The sequence below is a fragment of the Ovis canadensis genome, chromosome 7, assembly GCF_042477335.2.
Source record: "Ovis canadensis isolate MfBH-ARS-UI-01 breed Bighorn chromosome 7, ARS-UI_OviCan_v2, whole genome shotgun sequence".
Lineage (NCBI taxonomy): Eukaryota > Metazoa > Chordata > Mammalia > Artiodactyla > Bovidae > Ovis > Ovis canadensis.
Genome location: NC_091251.1, coordinates 85,323,180 through 85,347,907, shown reverse-complemented (window position 1 = coordinate 85,347,907; position 24,728 = coordinate 85,323,180). Strand labels below are relative to the sequence as shown.

Genomic DNA, 24,728 nt, shown 5'->3' with positions numbered 1-24,728 from the left:
CATATGGTTTTCATTCTTCATTTTGTTGATGTGGTGTATTACATTGACTATTTGCATATATTGAAAAATCCTTGCACTTCTGGGATAAATCACACATGCGCATTGGGTACAATCCTTTTAATATATTGTTAGATTCAGTTTCCTAATATTTTCTTGAGGATTTTTACAACTATGTTCATCGGTGATATTGGCTTGTAATTTTCTTCCTTTTTGTAATATCTGTGTCTGTTTTTGGTATCAGGGTGATACTGGCCTCACAGAATGAGTTCAGAAGTGTTCCTACCTTGTAAATTTTGGGGGGAACAATTTCAGAAGGATAAGTGTTAACTCTTCTCTAAATATTTGATAGAATTTACCTACGAAACCATCTGGTTCTGGACTTTTGCTTGTTGGGACTTTTTAAATTACTGGTTCAATTTTAGTACTGGTACTTATGTATTCATATTTTCTATTTCTTCCTGGATCGGTCTTAAGAGATTGTACCTTTTTAAGAATTTGTCCTGGGAGGTTGTACCTTTTAAAGAATTTGTCCATTTTTTTTTTGATTGTCCATGTTATTGGCATGTAATTCTTCATTGCAGTCTCTTATGATCCTTTTTAAGGTGTTCATGGTTGTAACATTTCAAATTAAATCTCAAGTGTGAGTCGCTCAGCATAACACTTTGTGACTGCACCCCGCCAGGCTCCCCTGTCCATGGAATTCTCCAGGCAAGAATACTAGACTGGGTTGCTATTCCTTTCTCCAGGGGATCTTCCCAATACAGGGGTCAAACCCAGCTTGTCTGCATTGCAGACAGATTATGGTCAAGAGTTAACTACTGTTCTGACTTCTGACTTTTGTTTAGTTCCACCTCTTTGATTTTTAGAGTTATATGAATAGAAATACATATTTCATACCCATTTTATCTGGCTTATTTCACTCAATATTGTTTTGTTGGAATTGTTCATGTTGCCTATAGTTGTTCACTAATAGCCACTGTGGTTTTCTACTAAATAAATATACTTCAACTTGTCTGTTCTACTCCTGATGAACATTTGAGTTTCCAGTTTGGATTATTAGAAACTATATTGCTACAGACATCTTGTTTATGCCTCTTTATTTACATTTGTATACATTTTTTGAGAGGAGATATACACCTAGAAGTGAAATTTCTTAGAGTATGTTTATCTTTAGCTTTAGTAGATACTCATCAAACAAATTTTACAAGTGGTTGTATGAATTTATACACCCAAAAGCAGTTTATGAGCATTCAGTTTTTCTACATCCCTACCAATATTTGTTATTTTTTCTCATTTGAACCATTCTGGTGAGGGTGTAAGGGAAACACGTTGTGGTTTTAAATTGCACTGCCTTGATTCCTATTTAAGATGAGTACTGTTCCATATAATTAGTAGTAATTTATATATAGCTTTTTCTTGGTAAAATGTTCATTTTTCTATTGAGGTTATCTGTCTTTATTCTTAATGACTTGTAACAATTCTTCATAAATGTTGCGTGTGAGTCCTCTATAGGGTATAGGTATTGAATTTCACTCTGATTGTCTTTTGATTCCCTTCATGGTGTCTCTCAAAGAACAGAGAGCTTTAATTTTAATGTAGTTAGTTTCATTTATTCTTTTCCTCCTTTTTGATTCCCACTTTCTGCTTGCTGTTTAAGGGATCTTTTCTTATCTCAAGGTACTGAAGATTTTCTCCTATATTTTCTTTTAAGAGCATTATAGGTATGGCTCTCCTCATTTGGATCTGCAATCTATCTCATTTATTTTTTGTGTTATAATGTGAGATAAAGGCAAGGTATTTCAGGTATTCCATTTATCATATACCTGTATTGAAGAGATTATTTTCCCCTATTTACTATACTATTACTTTAATCATAATTTAGTGTCCAAATACATATGGGTCTATTTCTGGACAGTCTATTCTCTTCATTTGTTTACTTGTCTATCAATGTGCTACTATAGAGTGAATTATTATGTTCCCTCAAAATCTATGTCTTGAAATTTACTCCCTAATGTGATGGTATTTTGAAGACAGGCCTTTGGAAAATAAGTAAGTCATTTGGTGGAGCCATAAATGGGATTAGAATCCTTATTAAAGAGGCCCCAGAGAATTTTCCTCTCCTTTCAGTGAAAGATGAACCAGGGCTTCCCTGGTGGCTCAGAGGGTAAAGAATCTGCCTACAATGCAGGAGACCTGGGTTCCATCCCTGGGTCAGGAAGATCCCCTGGAGAAGGGGATGGCTACTCACTCCAGTATTCTTGCCTGGAGAATCCCATGGATGGAGGAGCCTTGTGGGTTACAGCCCATGGGGTCTCAAAAATTCAAACATGATTGAGTGACTAAACACACAAGCAATAAATGCTGGAAAGGGTGTGGAGAAAAGGGAATCCTCTTACACTGTTGGTGGGAATGCAAACTAGTACAGCCACTATGGAGAATAGTGTGGAGATTCCTTAAAAAACTGGAAATAGAGCTGCCTTATGACCCAGCAATCCCACTGCTGGGCATACACACTGAGGAAACCAGAATTGAAAGAGACACGTGTACCCCAATGTTCATTGCAGCATTGTTTATAATAGCCAGGACATGGAAGCAACCTAGATGTCCATCAGCAGATTAATGGATAAGAAAGCTGTGGTGCATATTCACAATGGAATATTACTCAGCCATTAAAAAGAATACATTTGAATCAGTTCTAATGAGGTGGATGAAACTGGAGCGATTATACAGAGTAAAGTAAGCCAGAAAGAAAAATACCAATATAGCATACTAACACATATATATGGAATTTAGAAAGATGGTAACGATAACCCTGTATGTGAGACAGCAAAAGAGACACAGATGTATAGAACAGACTTTTGGACTCTGTGGGAGAGGGAGAGGGTGGGATGATTTGGGAGAATGGCATTGAAACATGTATAATATCATGTAAGAAACAAATCGCCAGTCTAGGTTCGATGCAGGATACAGGATGCTTGGGGCTGGTACACTGGGATGACCCAGAGAGATGGTATGGGGAGGCAGGTGGGAGGGGGGTTCAGGATTAGGAACTCATGTACACCCATGGCGGATTCATGTTAATGTATGGCAAAACCAATACAGTACTGTAAAGTAAAATAAAGTAAAAAGAAAAAAAAAAAAAACAACAAGAAATGGGCCTCAGTTCAGTTCAGTTCAGTCACTCAGTCGCGTCCACCTCTTTGTGACTCCATGAATCGCAGCACGCCAGGCCTCCCTGTCCATCACCAACTCCCGGAGTTCACTCAGATTCACGTCCATCGAGTCCGTGATGCCATCCAGCCATATCATCCTCTGTTGTTTCCTTCTCCTCCTGCCCCCAATGCCTCCCAGCATCAAAGTCTTTTCCAATGAGTCAACTCCTCGCATGAGGTGGCCAAAGTACTGGAGTTTCAGCTTTAGCCTCACTCCTTCCAAAGAAATTCCTGAGCTGATCTCCTTCAGAATGGACTGGTTGGATCTCCTTGCAGTCCAAGGGACTCTCAAGAGACTTCGCCAACACCACAGTTCAAAAGCATCAATTATTCAGTGCTCACCCTTCTTCACAGTCCAACTCTCACATCCATACGTGACCACTGGAAAAACCATAGCCTTGACTAGACAGACCTTAGCCGGCAAAGTAATGTCTCTGCTTTTGAATATACTATCTAGGTTGTTCATAACTTTTCTTTCAAGGAGTAAGCGTCTTTTAATATCATGGCCGCAGTCACCATCTGCGGTGATTTTGGAGCCCCCAAAAATAAAGTCTGACACTGTTTCCACTGTTTCCCCATCTATTTCCCATGAAGTGATGGGACCAGATGCCATGATCTTCGTTTTCTGAATGTTGAGCTTTAAGCCAACTTTTTCCACTCTCCTCTTTCACTTTCATCAAGTGGCTTTTGAGTTCCTCTTCACTTTCTGCCATAAGGATGGTGTCATCTGCATATCTGAGATTATTGGTATTTCTCCCGGCAATCTTGATTCCAGCTTGTGCTTCTTCCAGTCCAGCGTTTCTCACGATGTACTCTGCATATAAGTTAAATAAGCAGGTTGACAATATACAGCCTTGACATACTCCTTTTCCTATTTGGAACCAGTCTGTTGTCCCATGTCCAGTTCTAACTGTTGCTTCCTAACTTGCATACAGATTTCTCAAGAGGCAGGTTAGGTGGTCTGGTATTCCCATCTCTCAGAATTTTCTACAGTTTCTTGTGATCCACACAGTCAAAGGCTTTGGCATAGTCAATAAAGCAGAAATAGATGTTTTTCTGGAACTCTCTTGCTTTTTTGATGATCCAGCGGATGTTGGCAATTTGATCTCTGGTTCCTCTGCCTTTTCTAAAACCAGCTTGAACATCAGGGAGTTCACGGTAAACGTATTGCTGAAGCCTAGCTTGGAGAATTTTGAGCATTACTTTACTAGCATGTGAGATGAGTGAAATTGTCTGGTAGTTTGAGCATTCTTTGGCATTGCCTTTCTTTGGGTTTGGAATGAAAACTGACCTTTTCCAGTTGTGTGACCACTGCTGAGTTTTCCAAATTTGCTGGCATATTGATTGCAGCACTTTGACAACACCATCTTTCAGGATTTGAAATAACTCTACTGGAATTCCATCACCTCCACTAGCTTTGTTTGTAGTGATGCTTTCTAAGGCCCACTTGACTTCACATTCCACGATGCCTGGCTCTAGGTGACTGATCACACCATCGTGATTATCAGGGTTGTGAAGATCCTTTTTGTACAGTTTTTCTGTGTATTCTTGCCTCACCAGATACCAAATCTACCAACGTCTTGATCTTGGATTTCCCAACTTCTCGAACTGTGAGAAATAAATTTCTGATATTTATAAGTCAGCCATGAAATTCATGCAGCCATGAAATTAAAAGACACTTACTCCTTGGAAGAAAAGTTATGACCAACCTAGACAGCATATTAAAAAGCAGAGAGAATACTTTGCCAACAAAGGTCCTTCTGGTCAAGGCTATGGTTTGTCCAGTAGTCATGTATGGATGTGAGAGTTGGACTATAAAGAAAGCTGAGCACTGAAGAATGGATGCTTTTGACCTGTGGTGTTGGAGAAGTCTCTTGAGAGTCCCTTGGACTGCAAGGAGATCCAACCAGTCCATGCTAAAGGAAATCAGTCCTGAATATTCTTTGGAAGGACTGATGTTGAAGTTGAAACTTCAATACTTTGGCCACCTGATGTGAAGAACTGACTCATATGAAAAGACGCTGATGCTGGGAAAGATTGAGGGCAGGCAGAGAAGGGGACGAGACAGAGGATGAGGTGGTTGGATGGCATCTCTGACTCAATGGACATGAGTTTGAGTAAACTTCAGGAGTTGGCGATGGACAGGGTGGCCTGGCATGCTGCAGTCCATGGTGTCACAAAGAGACATGACTGAGTGAGTGACTGAACTGAACTGAACTGATAAATCACCCAGTCTATAATATTCTGTTGTGGCAGCCTGACAAGACTAAGACATATGTTAACCAAAGTATCTTAATTACTATAGTTTCTAATAGGAAAATATAGGCAGTATGTCTTCTAGCATTTTTCCTATCAATTGGGTGTGATCTGGCTATTGTATACATTTTACATATCCGTATACATTATAAAACTGCCTTGTTAATTCTTCAAAAGATCCTCCTAGGATTTTGATTTGCATTATAATAAATCTATGAATAAATTAGGGGAGAGCTTCTTCCATCTTCACTATAGTCAGTGTTCCAAACCATATACATGGCCTATCTCTGCATTTATTTATCATTTATTTTTATATTCTCTGTGCAAAATTTTCCTGGATCCCAGCTGACCCTCAAAAACATAAACTCTCATACTCCCTCTCCTTCCCTGCTTATGTCCACAATCAACTATGATCTCTCATATTCTCCCTTTTATCCCATGTGATTCTCAACTAAAAATAATTAGCTTGCTCCTCAGAGATTATCTTTCATTCAGATCCAAAATTCTCTGAATTATCAGATGAGCTATATAGTTTGTGCTTTCTAAGAAAACAGGGCAAATAGTCTTCTCAAGTTACATATTATTTTACCTGTGTTATTAGGAGACAATACCTGCTATCACAGTAATGTATGGAATATGATGCCCTTCCACATAAGGAGAACACAACTAGCTAACAATAAATAATAGCTAATAATAAATAGAAAATGATACTGGCAGATCTATCTTGACTGTAAGCATATTTGTAAACATATTTCCAAACAGAATAAATCACAGATAAATGTTTTAATGAATGAATAGTAATTTAGTACCAATATATGAATATATAAGTGAGGTTATCATAGATTATATTGCCATCTAATACTCACATATGATTTTTCAAAATTTGCACCCCAGAGCCTAGATATCTTTAACCGGACCTGACAATGATGAGAGGTCAAACTTTACTTCCAGGAGCCTCTGTTGGCTATGCAGTGTGTGTCTGCACAGGCATGTTGGTGGGAAACTGAACTGACACTTCTCAATCACTCAGTCAATCACAGCTCTGTTCTTTTAAAACTATAGTTTCCAACTCCTGACAACGGCAGCACTAAAGAAACAGCCACAGAGCTTCTCACTCTTCTTTGACTAGAATAACTAATTACAGCGTAGCACTGTGGGAACAAAGTTATTAGCTAATACCCAGCTCTAGACACTGCAATTCAATTACTGGCCCACACTCTTTAGAAGCACAACCTTGGTAATTAGCAGCAAACTTTCATCTTATCTTAGCACAGCATGTGAGCAGTTGCCTGTGGAGGAAGCAAAATCAAAACAAAAATAAAAGCAGCACATGTATGTATCCTAGCTCTGTAATTGTTACCGAGGGTCATAGGAGCCTCAGCAGAGCCAGGGTTTGATGAAAAGAATTTTGACATTTGGAAAATTAGGCAAGGGGGCAATCTTCTAGCAAGAAAAAGTTATGTTAGGAATAATTTAAAGAGAGTAAAATAGATTGTCTGACTTATTTCATATATCTGAAGATAGTTAAAGCTGAAAAGAACTGAATCTAGCCTTGTCGTAAGTGAAGTGAAAGCCGGTAGTCATGTCCGACTTTTTGTGACCCCATGGATGACACAGTCCACGTGATTCTCCAGGTCAGAACACTGGAGTGGGTAGCCTTTCCCTTCTCCAGGGGATCTTCCCAGCCCAGGGATGGAACCCAGTCCTCCTGTACTGCAGGCGGATTCTCTACAAGTTGAGCTGCCAGGGAAGCCCAAGAGATAAGTATTTAAGTAAAGAAACTAAAGTCCCAAAAGATTATGGGACTTGTACACAAGGTCACATAGCTAATTAGATCTCTGGGTAGGACTAGAATTCCAGTCTCCAAATGACCCATCATTGTTCTTTCCACTGGATCCTCTAAACATCAAGTCACTTGCAAAAGGTGTTTTTAAGTTGGAAGGGGGCACTTATCACCAATTCTGTTTCTGCTAGCCTTTTACTAGAATGTTATGTATTGAAAGTATTATACAAGTTATTCAAATGGAATAGAGATGTTCCAAAGAGGCAGGGAAAAATTACTTGCACATTTAATTTAGCTTTTATGGAAAGTTCAATAATCCAAGTGGTGAATGAAAGAGGAGTGATTTCTACACAAGAACTTGGTTATTTTGCAGTCAACAAATACAGACACCATTTTGAATTCAGCTGGGTCAACATATGCTATATTTATACCACTCATTAGATTCAACATTGGAGAAGGCAGTGGCACCCCACTCCAGTACTCTTGCCTGGAAAATCCCATGAGGAGGAGCCTGGTAGGCTGCAGTCCATGGGGTCATGAAGAGTCAGACTTGACTGAGCGACTTCACTTTCACTTTTCACTTTTATACACTGGAGAAGGAAATGGCAAACCACTCCAGTGTTCTTGCCTGGAGAATCCTAGGGACAGGAGAGCCTGGTGGGCTGCCGTCTCTGGGGTTGCCCAGAGTCGGACACAACTGAAGCGACTTAGCAGCAGATTCAACATAAGCAATTGATGTCTGTTTGACATAGAATAGCTAAATCAGCCTGATAAAATAGAGAATTATTTACCTGTATAAATAGATATTTAAGTACATCTGATATTTAGAAAGACTGAGTGGCTTGGTCAACTGTCTACAGGTAGTCAGAGATAGTATCCAAACCCTAGTCTCCTGACTCTCAGAGACATCTTTTTTTTAAAAAAAAAAAAGGATGCACCATTTTAATCTACAAACAAGAGAGTGGACTTAGTTCTGAATCTAACTGAATGGTTGCCTATCCATCCAAGTGCCCATTCACTTGATTCCTCTTGAGTTTCAGCTATCAAATTCCACAAAATAAAGAAATATCCAAGAATTATTTCATGTAAATTTGATTCCAAATGTAAAAGATTGAAACAATAAGATAGCATCTAGACTAGATATACATAGCTAAATCTTTCTAGAAGATAACACTCCAACAGATAATTATTTACCTATCAATCTATATTTCCCAGCAGCAAAGAATTTGTGTGTGATAGTAACTAAAAGCTGCAACATTCTTTTAGCATCAGGGGCAGAAATGAACACATATTTATATATACTAGAGTGGGTTTTTCAGACAAAACCATAGAAATTTTCTTTCATTAAGAAAATATTTTTTTTGAGGTATTGTAACTGCCTTACTTCAATAGTGGTTCTCCCTGAGGCACAGCAATTATCTTACAAGGCAAATGCTGAAGCCACATATTAGATGTGTTCCTGGGAACAAAGAAATAGTATCAAATGAGATCTGATAGAGTAATATAGCTGAAAGTTCATTGTAAACTATAAAACAAAATTATACATAGCATTAGGAGTGTCAGCGTGGAATAGTGGAAGGAACACTGGAGTTGGCAGTAGAAAATAGATTTCAGTCCGGGCTTGGCCATTTGCTAGCTAAATGAATTCAGGCAACTCATATAACTTCTCTGACCTTCATCTGTCAAATAGGGATAATAATAATTGCCCTGCCTGACTTGTAGAGTTTGGAGAAGGGGAATGAGGCAACATATGCTAAAGTGTGTTATAAAATGTATCACATTTGACAAATGTTAAGCAGTGTTATTTTCTGCTTGCATACTGAAAAGTCCTATTACATATTCATATGTCTGTATCTCCTTCTGTGTGTTAAACTTTCAGCCCAGTCATGACTTTGGTGTATGCCATTACTAAAGTGATTTAACCTCATTTATCATTTAATTTCCTTCTCCCTAGGCCTTTAAGCCTTTCGGTCCTTTGCATCTCTCCTAAACTTAGATCAGGCATTCTTAAATCAGAGAAATCTAGTTTTTGAGTTCAACAGAACCAGGTTGGAAACCTAGTTTTGTCTCTCATTAGTTGTGTAGACTTGGGGAAGATTTTAAAAATCTCTCTAAGCCTCAGTGTTTTAGTCTATAAAATGGATTATTGTTCAATTTAGAGGAGTAAATAATCCATGGGAAATACTTAGTACAATTCCCCCAATCTGGTATTTTTATTGCAGCAATTCCAAGATGAAGCCATGTGGACACAATTGCTACTGTGACAGAATAACTAGGTTATCAAAAACATTGTGATCTAATGGTCCATTTATGGATTTAAGCCAATACTAGTGGCTTTCGTCTTACATTGCATAGCAAGCAACATGTAATGGTGATTTTTTTAAATCAATTTTGTTCCTTTAAACTTGAGTGTGCTAAAAATTCTATAAGAACTTAAAAGTAAAATAACTTTATTCTTCTGAATCTTCTTCTAAATATCTAAATGCTTACAAATAGTTGCAGTTGAAAATTATAGTTCTTTAAGAAGGATCCTTTTTTTAATAATATATGTATGTTGTGTTCAGATTCTGGGAAAATAAATGTTCTCTAATTTTTGTTTAGCACTGCCTTAACAATTATTTCCTTTTATGACTTGTTCCCAAATATTAATTTCATTTTTGTTTTTATTGATATGTCAAGTATGGAGCCCCTGGTGGCTCAGACAGTAAAGAGTCTACCTGCAGGGTGGGAGAGCTGGATTCAGTCCCTGTGTAGGGAAGATCCTCTGGAGAAGGAAATGGCAACCTACTCCAGTATTCTTGCCTGGAGAATCCCATGGCCATGGGCTCGCAAAGAGTTGGGCATGACTGAGTGACTTCACTTTCTTTTTCTTTCAAGTATGTAAATAACAGTTTTCTGCTCAGTACTCTTGAAACTGTGATGTTGAATTCAAATTTGAATCTCCCATATATCTGTTGCCAGTAAAACTGTGTGAGTGTTTGTTTAATTATTACCCTTCCATTGTTCTTGTCTTATGTAATTTATTTTCCTTCTTGGTTAATGATCAGTGTTTTAGTTTGTCTTGATCAGTAGTTATGGACATAGTCTTAATTTCATGTCTATTTATTGATGAATTTATATATTTTTTTGTGCAAGAGGACTTTTTAGAATTGAAGGTAATTTTAAAAAAAGTTTATGATTCTATATTTAGATATTATTTGAATTCTTAATTGTTGGAAAAAATATAAAAATTTACCAGCTTTATTTAAACCATACAGTACACTGTGTTAAACATATTCTCATATTTGTGTCACTGGAAATAAATTGTTGGCTATCAGCTTAAGTTGATACCAAGAGTGAGACTCTGCCAACATTAATTCTAAAATATGAGACAGTAACTTAACAGGAGTAGAAATAAGTAAGAAAATTGATATTTGAGACATGAAAAGATGGAAACCAATATTTTACAGTGATGGAACATGTGGTATAGTGGCCACCTGAGATTGTGTTCCAATGCACTAGTTCTTTTGGGAAAGTTTGGAAAGCAGAATACTAGTAGTGAGTAGGGGTTGTGACTGGTTACATTTAGCAAGGCATGAGAAGAAAGAAGTGATCACAGGTAAGAATTGGATAGCCTGTAAGCAGATATGGAAAGGATTTAGAACACGAAAATGTAAAAATAAGACAGAAAAGTTTTTGTACAAAAATGGCTTTTTGGTACAAAAAAAAATCCATTTAGATGGTTTCATGGCTTCCCTGGTGGCTCAACTGATAAGGAATCCACTTGTAATGTAGGAGACCTGGGTTCGGTACCTGGATTAAGAAGATCCCGTGGAGAAAGGAATGGCCACCCACTCCAGTATTTTGGCCTGGAGAATGCCGTGCACTGTATAGTCCATGGGGTTGCAAAGAGTCGGACACGGCTGAGTGACTTTCACATGGCCAAGACCAGATAAGAGAGCTGTGACATCCCATCAAGCCTGATGCTTTCAATGTAGTTTCCATCATGGAGAAAGAGACAGAGGCAGAGACTGAGAGTAACAGAGGCTGGTGCCAAGAAAGTAAAGGATTAAACCAGACTTGAGAACTGTATCTAGGAAATACCTTTTTGTGAGGTTGCAGGAATATGGAATCGACTATAAACAGATCAGAAGCTAATTTTTTTAAAGATAATTATATGGCCAAAGAAACCATCAGTTCAGTTCAGTTCAGTCACTCATTTGTGTCTGACTCTTTGCGACCCCATGAACTGCAGCATGCCAGGCCTCCCTGCCCATCACCAACTCATGGAGTTTACCCAAACTCATGTCCATTGAGTCGGTGATGCCATCCAACCATCTCATCCTCTGTCGTCCCCTTCTCCTCCTGCCTTCACTCTTAAGCTTGGCCTTAAAAAATCATTTTTTTTTGTTTTTAATGTGATCTCAAAGCCAAACCTCAGGCCCCTAATCTGCAGGCGGGAAGAAGCTGAGGAAGCTCTACAATCTTGAAATAGGATAAAATTTCCAATCCTGATAATAGGTTTGAACTGTACAGGGAAATGGACAAAAATGAGCATCCAAAGAAAAGGAATCATGAGCCACAGAGAACAGTGGATGATAGAACTTATCCCAAAGAGCAGACTGAGAAACTAATAAAGGACTTTACCCCACTACCGGGGAAGAGGGGCATCACAGTGCCTGCCTGGCAGATCTCATCATTGCTGTGGACCAGTGATGGCTGAGCCTCTCAGCCGTGATTCCCTACAGCCTTTAATGGGAGTGCTAAGTCAATTATACTGCTTTTGTTCCACTTTTATACATTGTGCACATGTTTATATATGCATGTATGTATATATGCATCTGTGTGTGTGTGTGTGTGTGTGTGTGTGTGTGTGTATTGGGGGACAGATAGCTTGTCTTTCTAGTTTACAGGACACCATGTCAGGTTTCACCATCAGAAAATGGTACTGCTATTTATACTTTTGTGTAGCCTAGAGAGAGACTTTAAATTTTTCTTTTATATTTCTAAGATTGTTTATCCAGTACATCTGCAAACTCCATTAGTCTTACTGGCAAAATAAATTCAGAATTTGGCCACTTGTCACTACCTGCATTTCTCTCTCTCTTGTCTTAGTCAAACATGATGTCCCAGCAGAGTTACCCAAAAAGCTTCCTAACTGCTATCTTCTTGTCCTTCTGATTATATAATTTATTTTTCCCACAACAGCCTGAGCTGTCCTTTCAGAGTGGAAGTGAGACCCTCTGCTCCAAAGTCTCCCATGGCGTCTGCTCACATTTAAAAACCGAAGTCCGTGGCCTCCTCTCCAACCTCCTTGGCAGTAATTCTCCCCATGGTTACTAAATGGCAGCTGCTCTGTCTTCCTCACTGTTCGTCAAACATGCAGACGCTCTCAGCTCGGGTTCCCCGTGTCCCCATGGCCGTCTGCATGGCCAGCTTCTTCATTCCATGACTGTCTTTGCTCCAATATCACTTCCCAATAGAGATCCAACCACTTTGCCTTCTCTAGGTCCTGATTCTCGTTCTTTTTCTTCGTAGCCCACATCACCTGACATTCTATGGAATAGTTAAGAGGTTTTGTTTTGTTTTGATATATACATAACTCTTAAACAGGGCTTGACATGGTAAGTGTTTAACAAATACAGTGTGAATGATTATCTTATTTGCTTCTGTATCCCACCATTCATGTGTCATAAAATAAATGCCCTGAGGATGCAGAATAGGACAGGACCAGTTCTGCCCAGGGGCAGTGAGTGAAAGTCTCCCAGCATGGTGGCTTCCTGGATGCCCAGCCTTAAGAATTTGCTCTCAGGCGAAGAGCTCTGATCTTGGTTGAATACTCTGTTGCTGCTATCTTGAAAGTCTTCATCATTTTGAACAAGGAGACCTGCTTTTTTTTTAGTGATATAATTCATGCACCATACAATTCACCATTTTAAAGGAGACAGTTCAGTGATTTTTAGTACATTCACAAAATTGTGCAACCATCCCCACTATCTAACTCCAGAATATTTTCATTGCCCTCACAAGAAATCTCACCCTTGCTAGTATTCATTCCCCATTTCCCATATCCCCTAAACTTTGGAAAACATTACTTCCTGACTAAATTTGCCTATACTAAACATTTTATATAAGTGAAATCATACAATCCATGACACTGTGTATCAGGCTTCTTGCACTTGGGGTAATATTTTCAAGGTGTTAAATGGATCAGTACTTTGTTTCCTTTTATGGCTAAGTAGTAGTTTTTGTATGAGTATACCACATTTTGTTTGCTGATTCATTCATTATTAGATGTTTGGATTGTTTCTACTTTTTGGCTATCATGAATAATGCCACTATGAACATTCATGTACAAGTTTTTGCATCACTACATTTTTATTTTTCTTGAATATATACCTACTAGTGGAATTGCTTGGGAGAAGGCAATGGCACCCCACTCCAGTACTTTTGCCTGGAAAATCCCATGGATGGAGGAGCCTGATGGACTACAGTCCATGGGGTCGCTAAGAGTCGGACACGACTGAGCGGCTTCACGTTCACTTTTCACTTTCATGCATTGGAGAAGGAAATGGCAACCCACTCCAGTGTTCTTGCCTGGAGAATCCCAGGGACTGGGGAGCCTGATGGGCTGCCATCTCTGGGGTCGCACAGAGTCAGACACGACTGAAGCGACTTAGCAGCAGCAGCAGCAGCAGTGGAATTGCTGGGTTGTATGGCTACTCTGTGTCACATTTTTGAGAAACTGACAAGCTGTTTTCCACAGAGGCGTTTTTATGTTTGCACCAGCAGTGTACGAGGGTTACAGTTACTCTGCATCCTCCCAACACTTGGTATTTTCTGCTATTAATAATACTTATTATCTTTTTATTATAGCCATCCTAGAGGATGTGAAATTGTGGTTTTGGCTTGCATTTCCCTTATGACTAATGATGCTGAGTGCCTTTTCATGCGCCAGTTGATAATTTGTGTAGCATCTTTGGGTAAATATCTTTTCTAATTCTTTGAGTATTTTTGTCTATTTTTATTGAAGTACAGTTGATTTACAGTGCTGTATTAGTTTCAAGTGTAAAGCAAAGTGACTTTCATTATTAATTGATCCCTCCCCCTTACTGATTCTCTTCTGGTAAGCATAAGTTCGTTTTCTATTTCTATTGGCCTATTTCTCTTTTGTATATAAGTTCATTTGTGAAAGCTTTTTCAGATTTCATATATAAGTGTTATTATATTTGTCTTTCTCTCTGAGTTACTTAGCATGATAATCTCTAGGTCCATCCATATTGCTGCAAATGGTATTATTTCATTCTTTTTTATGATTAAGTTTTAAAGTTTAGTGAAGTCCAAATTATTTAATATTTTTGATGGCTTGAGATTTAGGTGTCTGAGAAAGCTTTGCCTAATTCAAGGTCACTACAATTTATGCCTTGGGTTCTTTCTAGGAATTTTATGGTTTTAGCTCTTACATTTAAGTCTTTGATACATTTTAGTCTTTGATACATTTTGTAGTTGAATTTTCTGTATGGTATGAGACTGGCATCTCTGTCTATCTATCTATATATTTTTCTTTTTTGTGAACATGCAGTTGCTCCAGCACCATTTGTTGAAAAGGTTAATCTTTCCTAATTGAATCCTCTTGGCATTCTTGTCAAAAAGCAATTGACCATAAATGCATAGGTTTATTTTTAGACTCTTAGTCTATTCCGTTGATGTATATGTCTGTCCTTATGCCAGTACCACATTGTCTTGATTACTAAAGCTTTGGAATAAAATTTTAAACTGGAAAGTATGAATCCGCCAACTACATTCTTATATTTTGATGTTTTTAGATATTCTGGGTCCCTCGCATTTCCACCTATATTTTAGGGTCAGCTTGTCAGTTCCTGAAAAATAAAGTTTTTATTTTAATTCCTAATTAATTTAGGAATAAAATCTGCAGATGAATTTGGGGGATAAGGTCATGCTAACAATATTTAGTCTTTCAATTTATAAACATGAATATCTATTGATTTGGATCTTTAGCTTATTTGAACAATGTTTTATAGTTTTTGTGTTTAAGTCCTGTGTTTCTTTTGTTAAAATTTTTCCTAAGTATTCTATTTTCTTTGATGCTGTCTTCTGACATTATTTTCTTAGTTTTATTTTTAGATTATTCATTACTAGTATAGAAATACAACTAACATTTTATTGATTTTGTATCCTACATTTTTGCTGAAGTCCTTTTAGCTCTACTAGATTTTTTGGCTGTATGTTTGTGTGTGTGTGTGCGTGCATGCATAATTGTATGTGGATTCCTTAGGATTTTCTGTGTACCTAATCATGTCAACTCCAAATAGAGATGGTTTTAATTCTTCTTCACTCTGGATGTCTTTTATTTCATTTTCTTGACAATTTCCCTGACTATTCGCTTTAGCACAGTGATGAATAGGATTGACAAGATGGTACGTAGCTGTCTCTTTCCTGAACTCTTGAAAGAGCTTTCAGTATTTTACCATTAAGTATGATATTAGAGGCCCTGAGTTTTTGTGTTGTATTTGGCCCTACATATTGTATAGCCAGGCTTCCCTGTTGGCTCAGATGGTAAAGAATATGCCTGTAATGCAGGAGACCTGGGTTCAATCCCTGGGTTGATCCCCTGGAGGAGGCCATGGAAACTCACTCCAGTATACTTGCCTGGAGAATCCACATGGACAGAGGAGCCTGGTGGGCTACATTCGATGGGGTCACAGAGTTGGACATGACTGAGCAACTTAAAAAAAAAAAAAAAGCACATTAAGCACATTGTTTAGCTGGTCCTGCCTCATAAAGAAGAGCAGAGTGAGTTGAGGATTAAAGGATAAGTAGGAGCTCCCCAGAAGGTGAGGAGGAGGAGAGAGAACACTATGTGCAGTGTTAGACTCTAGATCTCAAATTGATTCAGTAGCTGGTGTGTGAAGGTCAAGTGAGAGTGAAGGAAAACAGAAGTTGGAAAGGAAGGTTAACTAACCACTGTAGGCTTGCTGACTGCATTAAAGAGCTTTGATTTTACTCTGTGATTTTTGTCTGTGGGACACTATCATATTTGATGTATAATAGAAAAGAATGGAATAAAGGGAAATAAAGTTAGAAACTGAGACAGGGAAGACAAATCATGGATTATTGCAATATTTGAGACTGAATCTAAACTTTGCCAGTTTTACCTTGGACTAGCTATATTCTTGGTTTTGAAGACTTTGGCTTCCTTGTTTTATTTTTTTTTAATGAAAAAACTTTAGTAATAGAAATGCATGATTTTAACAGTTAATTCTAGAATGTCCTGCTGCTGCTGCTGCTGCTGCTGCTGCTAAGTTGCTTCAGTCGTGTCCGACTCTGTGTGACCCCATAGATGGCAGCCCACCAGGCTCCCTGGTCCCTGGGATTCTCCAGGCAAGAACACTGGAGTCGGTTGCCATTTCCTTCTCCAATGCATGAAAGTGAAAAGTGAAAGTGAAGTCGCTCAGGTGTGTCCGACCAACTTTAGCGACCCCATGGACTGCAGCCCACCAGGGTCCTCCATCTATGGGGTTTTCCAGGCAAGAGTACTGGAGTGGGGTGCCATTGCCTTCTCCGAGAATGTCCTGCATTTGCATCATATGAACCACACCTATTTGTATTTCCCAACACATTAACAAAATCAAACAGTTTTCTTTTTCTCTCATTTCCTTACTTTTTCCTTTCTACTCACCTCCTTTCCTTCCTTTTTCTTTGTATTAATCACTTAATTAATTAATTCCTCAAAGCTCATTTAGGACCTAAGAGGCTGAACTAGATCTGTAACACATTCTTTGCCCTGGAAGAGCCTATGAATGGTTGAATGAAGCAAGGGAGCCATATTTCAAATCAGAGTATGGTGTATCATTGTTATCCTTCAGTCACACATGGTCACCTCCTACAGCTCTGTCACTGCGGCCTTTGTTAAAAAAAGTTGGTAGCATCTGATATATACACAATAGTGATTGCTAAGTACTTCTTTGTTGTATTAGTTCAGGTTGGAATGGTTGAAAAGACTAGAGTTAGGATTAGTGACTAACTTTATAGAAACAGTAAAAGGAACCAAAGCACCAAAACAACTAAGTCCTTAAAGAGAGTCAGATAATCTGGAGCTAGTGTTTGATTGTATAAATAGCTATAAATTCCTAGTCAATTCTGTAGATTCACAGATCTGGGAAGTGATGAGCCATTTCAGAGAGTATAGCACTATCCTCCAAATTACATAATACTAAATGCATGTCATTAAATAAATGATTCTAACCCTTTTTTTCCCCTTGCTTTTATTGGATTTCAAAGTTCAGTACACATTCAAATTATTCAATTTTGATATCCCTTTTATTATCAAATGTCCTACTTTTGAAATGGAAAGCTCAGTTGGCCATGTTCCCTGTCAAGTTTAAGAAGCTTTTATCATTTAAATAAATTAAACCTTCCAGCATGGGCTCCACAGAACATAATGAAGCAAGGAGAAGAAAAGCTTAAATGAAATAAACCCCTTTACTCATAGAAACAGTACAGACTATTGTGCATTCTACCAATAAATGTGTGGCTCTGATCATATTCTGATTTGTGATTTTCTAATTCTGTCCTTAATTTTTTAGTGTTTATTAGCAATTTGACTTGCCATTCAGCAAAAGATAGACACGGTGCAAGAGGTTGTAGGAACCTCTTGCTAAAGGTTCCTAAAGAAAAAAGTAAATATTGCATTTTTAAAAGCTGATTTATTTTAATCCAAATTGTTTCTTTACATGATTTAATTCTTATATAGGTTGATCTCCTCTGAACTTCACTCAGATCCTTTAATTATTTTTTAAAATAATGTTTTGGGGGATTTTATTTTTAATCTTTGTTTTCTAAGGAAAAATAATCATAATTTTATGTTATCCTTTGGCAGAATTAATGTATATAGCTTATGTATTGAATTAATAGGAAATTTTTTACTTTCTGTATGACACATTGCCTATGTAAGAATCAACCGGATAATGAAAACTCTTATTATTATTATTTGAAGATTCTTTCAATGCCAAAAAGTAGCCTGCAGATTATTTTAATCTAAAATAAAAACACACTATTTTTTGAAGGTTTAGCTAACTATCAATCTTTCTCTTCCTTATGAATTTAAACCATTTTATTCTACATGATTAAAACATTAAAGGTAAGAAGCTCTAGAAGGAAAGATTCAGCATGGACTGAGATAATTTATATGAGAATGTTCATGCTTATAATGGTAATGTAGAATAATTTTCATCCTTTTTTATGACAAAATGTCTCCTTTGTAATAAAAACATGTTGTTATACAAAGTTGGGGTTTAGAGTCATAAAATTATCTTCAAACTATGAGCATTTATTATATTTAATGTTACTACATTTAATGTTTTTGAAATATGGTGACTTTATTTTCTTATTTGTTATATAACACATTTTTTATAAGTGATAGCAAAGTCTATCAGGCTTTGCACATAAGACATAGGCCAACTGGTTGTGACACCTCTGTAATTTTTTTTTTTTTATTTCAGGGCCTATATTCTCGTACCTCGCATTAGGACAGTTTTGCTTTGTCATCAGCTAGAAAATACATTCTAATGGATGTTATTCTATTCTTATAGTTCAAGGATTCTTCCTCAAGTTCTTTAAAGATTAATCTGTGGGTCAAAAATTTGAACTTGATTCTACTCAGCAAGTGTTTGTCAACTCTGCTTATTCAACAAGCACAGAGCTTCAACTGTTTATTAAATTTCTCCACTTTGAGGGATGGTTCATCATGACAAATGCTCTGTGAAGGGTTACCTTTTGGATGTTAAACTGCTGTATCACTCCCTACTTCATCCACTCACCTGTCTGGGTTTTCACAGGTCCAGGAGGTGGTGTCAAAGTTATCCTGAAGAACTGCATTAGACTGTAATGGTTAACTGTTTGGAATCTGACCCCATGGATTTGTATCCTGGCCACTTACTAGCTGTGTGACCTACTGCAAACCATTCAAACTTTTTGTGCTTCAGTCTTCTTTTCTGTAACATGAGAATAATAGGACCTATCTCATAGAGAAGTAATGACAGTTAAATGAGATAATACGCTTGTAAAAGTAACCTCTTTTTTTTTATAAGTATTTTTACAAGTATTTTTGGATAAGTCATAATTTCTGTTCTACAGTCAAAATAGATAAATTTAGTCTCATTCAGGAAACTCCATTCAATTTAAAAGTTGTTTTTGTTTTTTTTTTAAGTGAGCTCTGACTTACAAGTCTGTTTATGCTAAATAGTTGATTAAATCCAAGTATGAATTCTTCGGATTCTGTTTTTCATATACAAAACCTCATTCTTTCTTTTTCTCATTTGCTTTTACATCTTTTTGGTGACAAAATATGCCAACCCAGTTCTATTTCATTTGTCCCTTGATGCAAAGTGGCAGCCTGGCCCTGTCACAGAACTCCCCTTGTACTCAGGAGTATGGCATTAGGAGTCTTTGTTCTCCACTTAATGGTAGCAGTGTCAAAGTGTTGTTTTTTGGTTGATGGAGAGGGCCTGGCTGGTAAGGGAAACTGAAGAAAGAAGGCTTTTTTTTTTAAACTGATGTTTTACTTGGGCATATTACGTCCTTAAATCACAAAGCATCCCAAATTTGGTAAGCACACAATAATTAGAAGCAATTATTAGCCATTGTATTGAAAATTTAAAGCATAAAGTTATGGTCTAAGATGCCCACAGATTCTCAGTCTCCACTAACTCCGAATCTTTCATCTGTGAACCTCACATGGCAGTATAAATTTATCCCGTTCAGATAAATAATGTATGATTTTTTAGTGTCCTAAATATTGCATGGATGTCTTATATTTTATCTGACATCCCTGTGCACTAAGCACTTGCCTTCCTCCACTGTTCATTTGACATAGATGCATTTCCCCACCCCCAAAATGTGAAGGGTAACCTCAGTTACCACCCCTCACCAAGGCTGTGTCTTTTCAAGGCTAACTAACTACATTTAAAAACAAACAAGGCTGGATTCCAGCGGGAAGAAGGATGTGACCCACCATTTCCATTAGTCCCTTTATGTCAGTTCATAGAATCAAAGTAACTGCATTTACAGCGAAAGGGAATGATCCAGGAATAGAGTATCTTCATTTCCATGTTTGGATTTGTCTGGTCTCAAAAAGTGTTAATATCTTGAAGTTTAGCACAAGCCTTATTTACCTAGGAAGCATGAGAAACATGTCAACCCTTTGAAAGACTTCTTATTAAACTGCTGGAGCTTTGATGTCAGACTAAAGAGATTAGAATTACATTTTTTCAAAAAGATCCATTTCATGTACTAGTAGAGAAGGGAAAATATGCTGGTCTTTATAGTCAGTTACTGAATTTAGAGAATATATATTTTAAAATATAAATTATTACTTCTTGATAAGCTATATTTAGTGCATCAATATCAATTTAGAAAATGTGCTTTTATAGGGAAAATTGCTTCTCCCTGACTTCTCTGTTTATAGTGATCATTACTAGTATTGGTTCTAGCATGAGATCAGTGACTATACAGAGACAGAGGTGATGAAAATGGTTTCAAACAGAAAGTGTTTTATGAGAGTTCAAGGGAGATAATCAACATATTTTGAGAGTCTATTACATGAGAGAGACTATATACTTCACATGTATTTCTAATCCAACCAACAGCTTAATAAGAGAGGGTGATGGAGGCAAGTAATTTTGCTAGCATCATAGAATTATCTGATTCTGAAAGCACATTAATATAACTCCCTTGTGAATATTCCTTATAACCCTCATCTGTAGTTATTTTGTTCTTTAGAAGACTGAGTAAAAAAATCTCGCACTTTCCAAATTCACCTCTGACTCTGATAATATAAATGGTAATAATTTCTTACATAGTCAGTCTTTTATATTTTTCTTGATGGAGTTGTAACTTCTTCACAGTATTATTTTCAAAATCCATTTTTAATAAAATCTATGCTTACTTATCAGAGAAGGCAATAGCAACCCACTCCAGTACTCTTGCCTGGAAAATCCCATGGATGGAGGAGCCTGGTAGGCTGCAGTCCATGCGGTTGCTGAGAGTCAGACAAAACTGAGCGACTTCACTTTCACTTTTCACTTTCATGCATTGGAGAAGGAAATGGCAACCTACTCCAGTGTTCTTGCCTGGAGAATCCCAGGGACGGGGGAGCCTGGTGGGCTGCCGTCTCTGGGGTCGCACAGAGTCGGACACGACTGAAGCGACTTAGCAACAGCATGCTTACTTATTTGTGAGTGCTCATCTAATCCTGCATGTACTATGTATTTAACTTTGCATTTGAATTTTTTAAATATTGGAATTTGAAGAGTCCAGCCTCCTACTCAGTGAAAGTATTACATGGACAACATTCTTATTTCTGTTCAAATATTTCAGTGGTGTGAGTTTCATGAGTTTTTGAGGCAGTGTAATCCGTTAATGCATAGTAGTTTGAAATGAAGTTTGTATACTGACCTGGGGTATTTACCTTCCCGAAGCTTCTATATAGAAATCCTTGTTCTGGCCTCAGAGCCACATATATAAATTTAATCCCTCCTTCTACCCAACTCACAGTGCTGTCGGTAGACTGCCTAACTTTTCAGTATTTTTATAGCTTAGAACTCTTATTATTTGACCTCTAAACAGAGGGTGACATTTAGAATGGGTTTGTAAAGTAATATGATCTAAAAGAAAAAAGAAAAACTTACAGAAAATAGTGATATATTGCAAAGAGATAAATGTGTTTTCTTGCACATGCATGTATACATATATGCATATACATATGTACTAACAGGTTAGTAGATGTTTACATTTATGTATTTGTATATTTTCTGTGAAATGAGAATGTGAACAAGAAAGTAAATAGCTCTATTTAGTTGTTTCTTTACTACATTCCCCCTCTGATATGCAAGGAAGTGGGACAAAATGAGCTTAGCAAGCTTAGTCAGTGCTTCTATGTCTGATTTCAAGTGTATTGTACCTGTTAACTGGCACTGGACTATTTTTCCCTTCAGAAGTGGTCTTGCTTGCCCTCTCTGCAAGCGTTTCCTTTGGAAAACAGAATACACCTGGTATCTTGTCACACAAGTATAAAGTCATCTTTTTTTATAGTCAAGTTTTTAATCTTTCTGCCCCTCCACAGATCATTTTCCGCAAAATCAGTGATGTGAAGAAAGAAGAGGAGGAGCGCCTCAGGCAAAAGAATGAGGTCACCCTCAGCATCCCGGTGGACCATCCGGTAAGAAAGCTCTTCCAGAAATTCAAGCAGCAGAAGGAGCTGCGGAATCAGGGGTCAACGCAGAGCGACCCCGAGCGGAACCAGCTGCAGGTAGAAAGCCGCTCCTTACAGAATGGAGCGCCCATCACCGGCACCAGCGTGGTCACCGTGTCACAGATCACGCCCATTCAGACGTCTCTGGCCTACATGAAAACCAGCGAGTCCCTCAAGCAAAACAACCGCGATGCCATGGAGCTCAAGCCCAGTGGTGGCGCTGACCCCAAATGCCTCAAAGTCAACAGCCCCATAAGAATGAAGAATGGAAATGGGAAAGGGTGGCTGCGACTCAAGAATAATATGGGAGCCCATGAGGAGAAGAAGGAAGACTGGAATAACGTCACTAAAGCTGAGTCGATGGGGCTATTGTCCGAGGACCCCAAGGGCAGTGACTCAGAGAACAGTGTGACCAAAAACCCATTAAGGAAAACAGATTCCTGTGACAGTGGGATTACAAAAAGTGACCTTCGTTTGGATAAGGCTGGGGAGGCACGAAGTCCATTAGAGCACAGCCCCATCCAGGCTGATGCCAAACACCCCTTTTATCCCATCCCGGAGCAGGCCTTACAGACCACACTGCAGGAAGTCAAACATGAACTCAAAGAGGACATTCAGCTGCTAAGCTGCAGAATGACTGCCTTGGAGAAGCAGGTGGCAGAAATCTTAAAAATACTCTCAGAGAAAAGCGCACCCCCAATCTCTTCTCCAAAATCCCAAATGCCTCTCCAAGTACCTCCTCAAATACCCTGTCAGGATATTTTTAGTGTTTCAAGGCCTGAGTCACCTGAATCTGACAAAGATGAAATCCACTTTTAATATATATATAGGTATATATTTGTTAATATATTAAAAACAGTATATACATCTATATACATATGTGTATATATGCAGTATATACGTATATATATATATTTTCACTTGCTTTCAATATGATGAATACAATATGGATTTTGATGTGTAAATATTGCATGTCCAGCTGGATTCTGGCCTGCCAAAGAAGATAATTATTAAAACCATAGATATTGCTTGTATATTATGCAGTTGACTGCATGCACAATTGACATTTATTTATAATCTCTATTCTGTAATTTTTAAAGTATGATTTTTGTTAACCAAGGCAGTGTAATAGTTGAAGAATCAGGGTCCAACCTGCCAATGTTGCCATGACAAATCTGATCTCAGGCTGAGTATACTGATCTGTCATTTCCTCACTTTTCTGTTAAGTTAAAATTATAAATTAATGCCAAGGAATCATTCAACCTTTTAAACTATTAGTGCCATTTTATGATTTCATTCCATAGGATATTTTTCTGTAATATAGTGTTAGGTTATTTTCCACAACAGGCAGTATTTGCTCCATTGAAATAACTGTTTTGTTGCCTCAGTCAGACATCGACGTGGGATATGGAACTTATTACTCTGGGGTTTGTGCATGAATTGCATTTTTGCTCAACTGTACCTTTCCTTGTTTAACATTCACTTAGATAGTAATCATTAACTCTTATGTAAGGATATCCCTACTCCCTTCATCTTGGATAACAGCCACCATCTTATAAGCTCATGTTTTTCAACCCCATAAATACTGAACTATTAATATAGTGTATATTATTATAGAAATACTGCACCACAGGGTAAAAGGGTCTTTTTAACAATTTATGTTAGAGATGTTGATTTTCCAAAGGTGATGAATGTTCTAAATTTGTTTTTTTTTTAACTTGCTCAAAGATGAACTTGAAAGGTTCTTAGCAAAAGAAAACCAAGCAAACAATATTTAACATATACAAAATTTAACTAGAATGACATAAAACAAAAAAGAATATAAAAAAGATAAGTTTTGTAGCATATTTGTGACTTAGAAAGAATGAAACACAGGTACAGAACTGTTCACACCCGATTCTTAGTGCTTGTAGAGGTACTACGTGAAATGTGGTTAGGAAAAAAAAACCAAAACACTAAAAAGTAGATGTTAAGTTGTTCAACTCAGACAACTGCTTTTCTATAATATTATTCTAGTTACAATTTTCTAAAGCTTTTTTTGCACACAGTTCTACTGCTGGACTTCTGCTGAGTTGATACAATAGACTACTAAGGCTCAGGCAGATCTGCTTATGAAAGGAGGATACTAAAGACCAAATTTCAAAGTCTTTGGGGCCACAAATCCTCTTCTTAGAAAGTGCCTATTATCAACTAAAAAAAAGTTACAAAAGATCATGTATAGCTACAC

At 37.6% G+C, this 24,728-nt stretch overlaps 1 protein-coding gene across 1 annotated transcript in view; it reads left to right on the top strand.

Annotated features, from left to right (window-relative positions):
- KCNH5 (potassium voltage-gated channel subfamily H member 5) overlaps window positions 1–24,324 on the top strand; it is a 387,182-nt gene extending 362,858 nt beyond the window's left edge. Inside the window, exon 11 of the mRNA XM_069596769.1 lies at window positions 22,373–24,324. Within this exon, the coding sequence (XP_069452870.1) occupies window positions 22,373–23,320 (948 nt within the window). The 3' untranslated portion in view covers window positions 23,321–24,324. The remainder of the gene's footprint in view (window positions 1–22,372) is intronic.
- The last annotated feature ends 404 nt before the right edge of the window (window positions 24,325–24,728 follow it).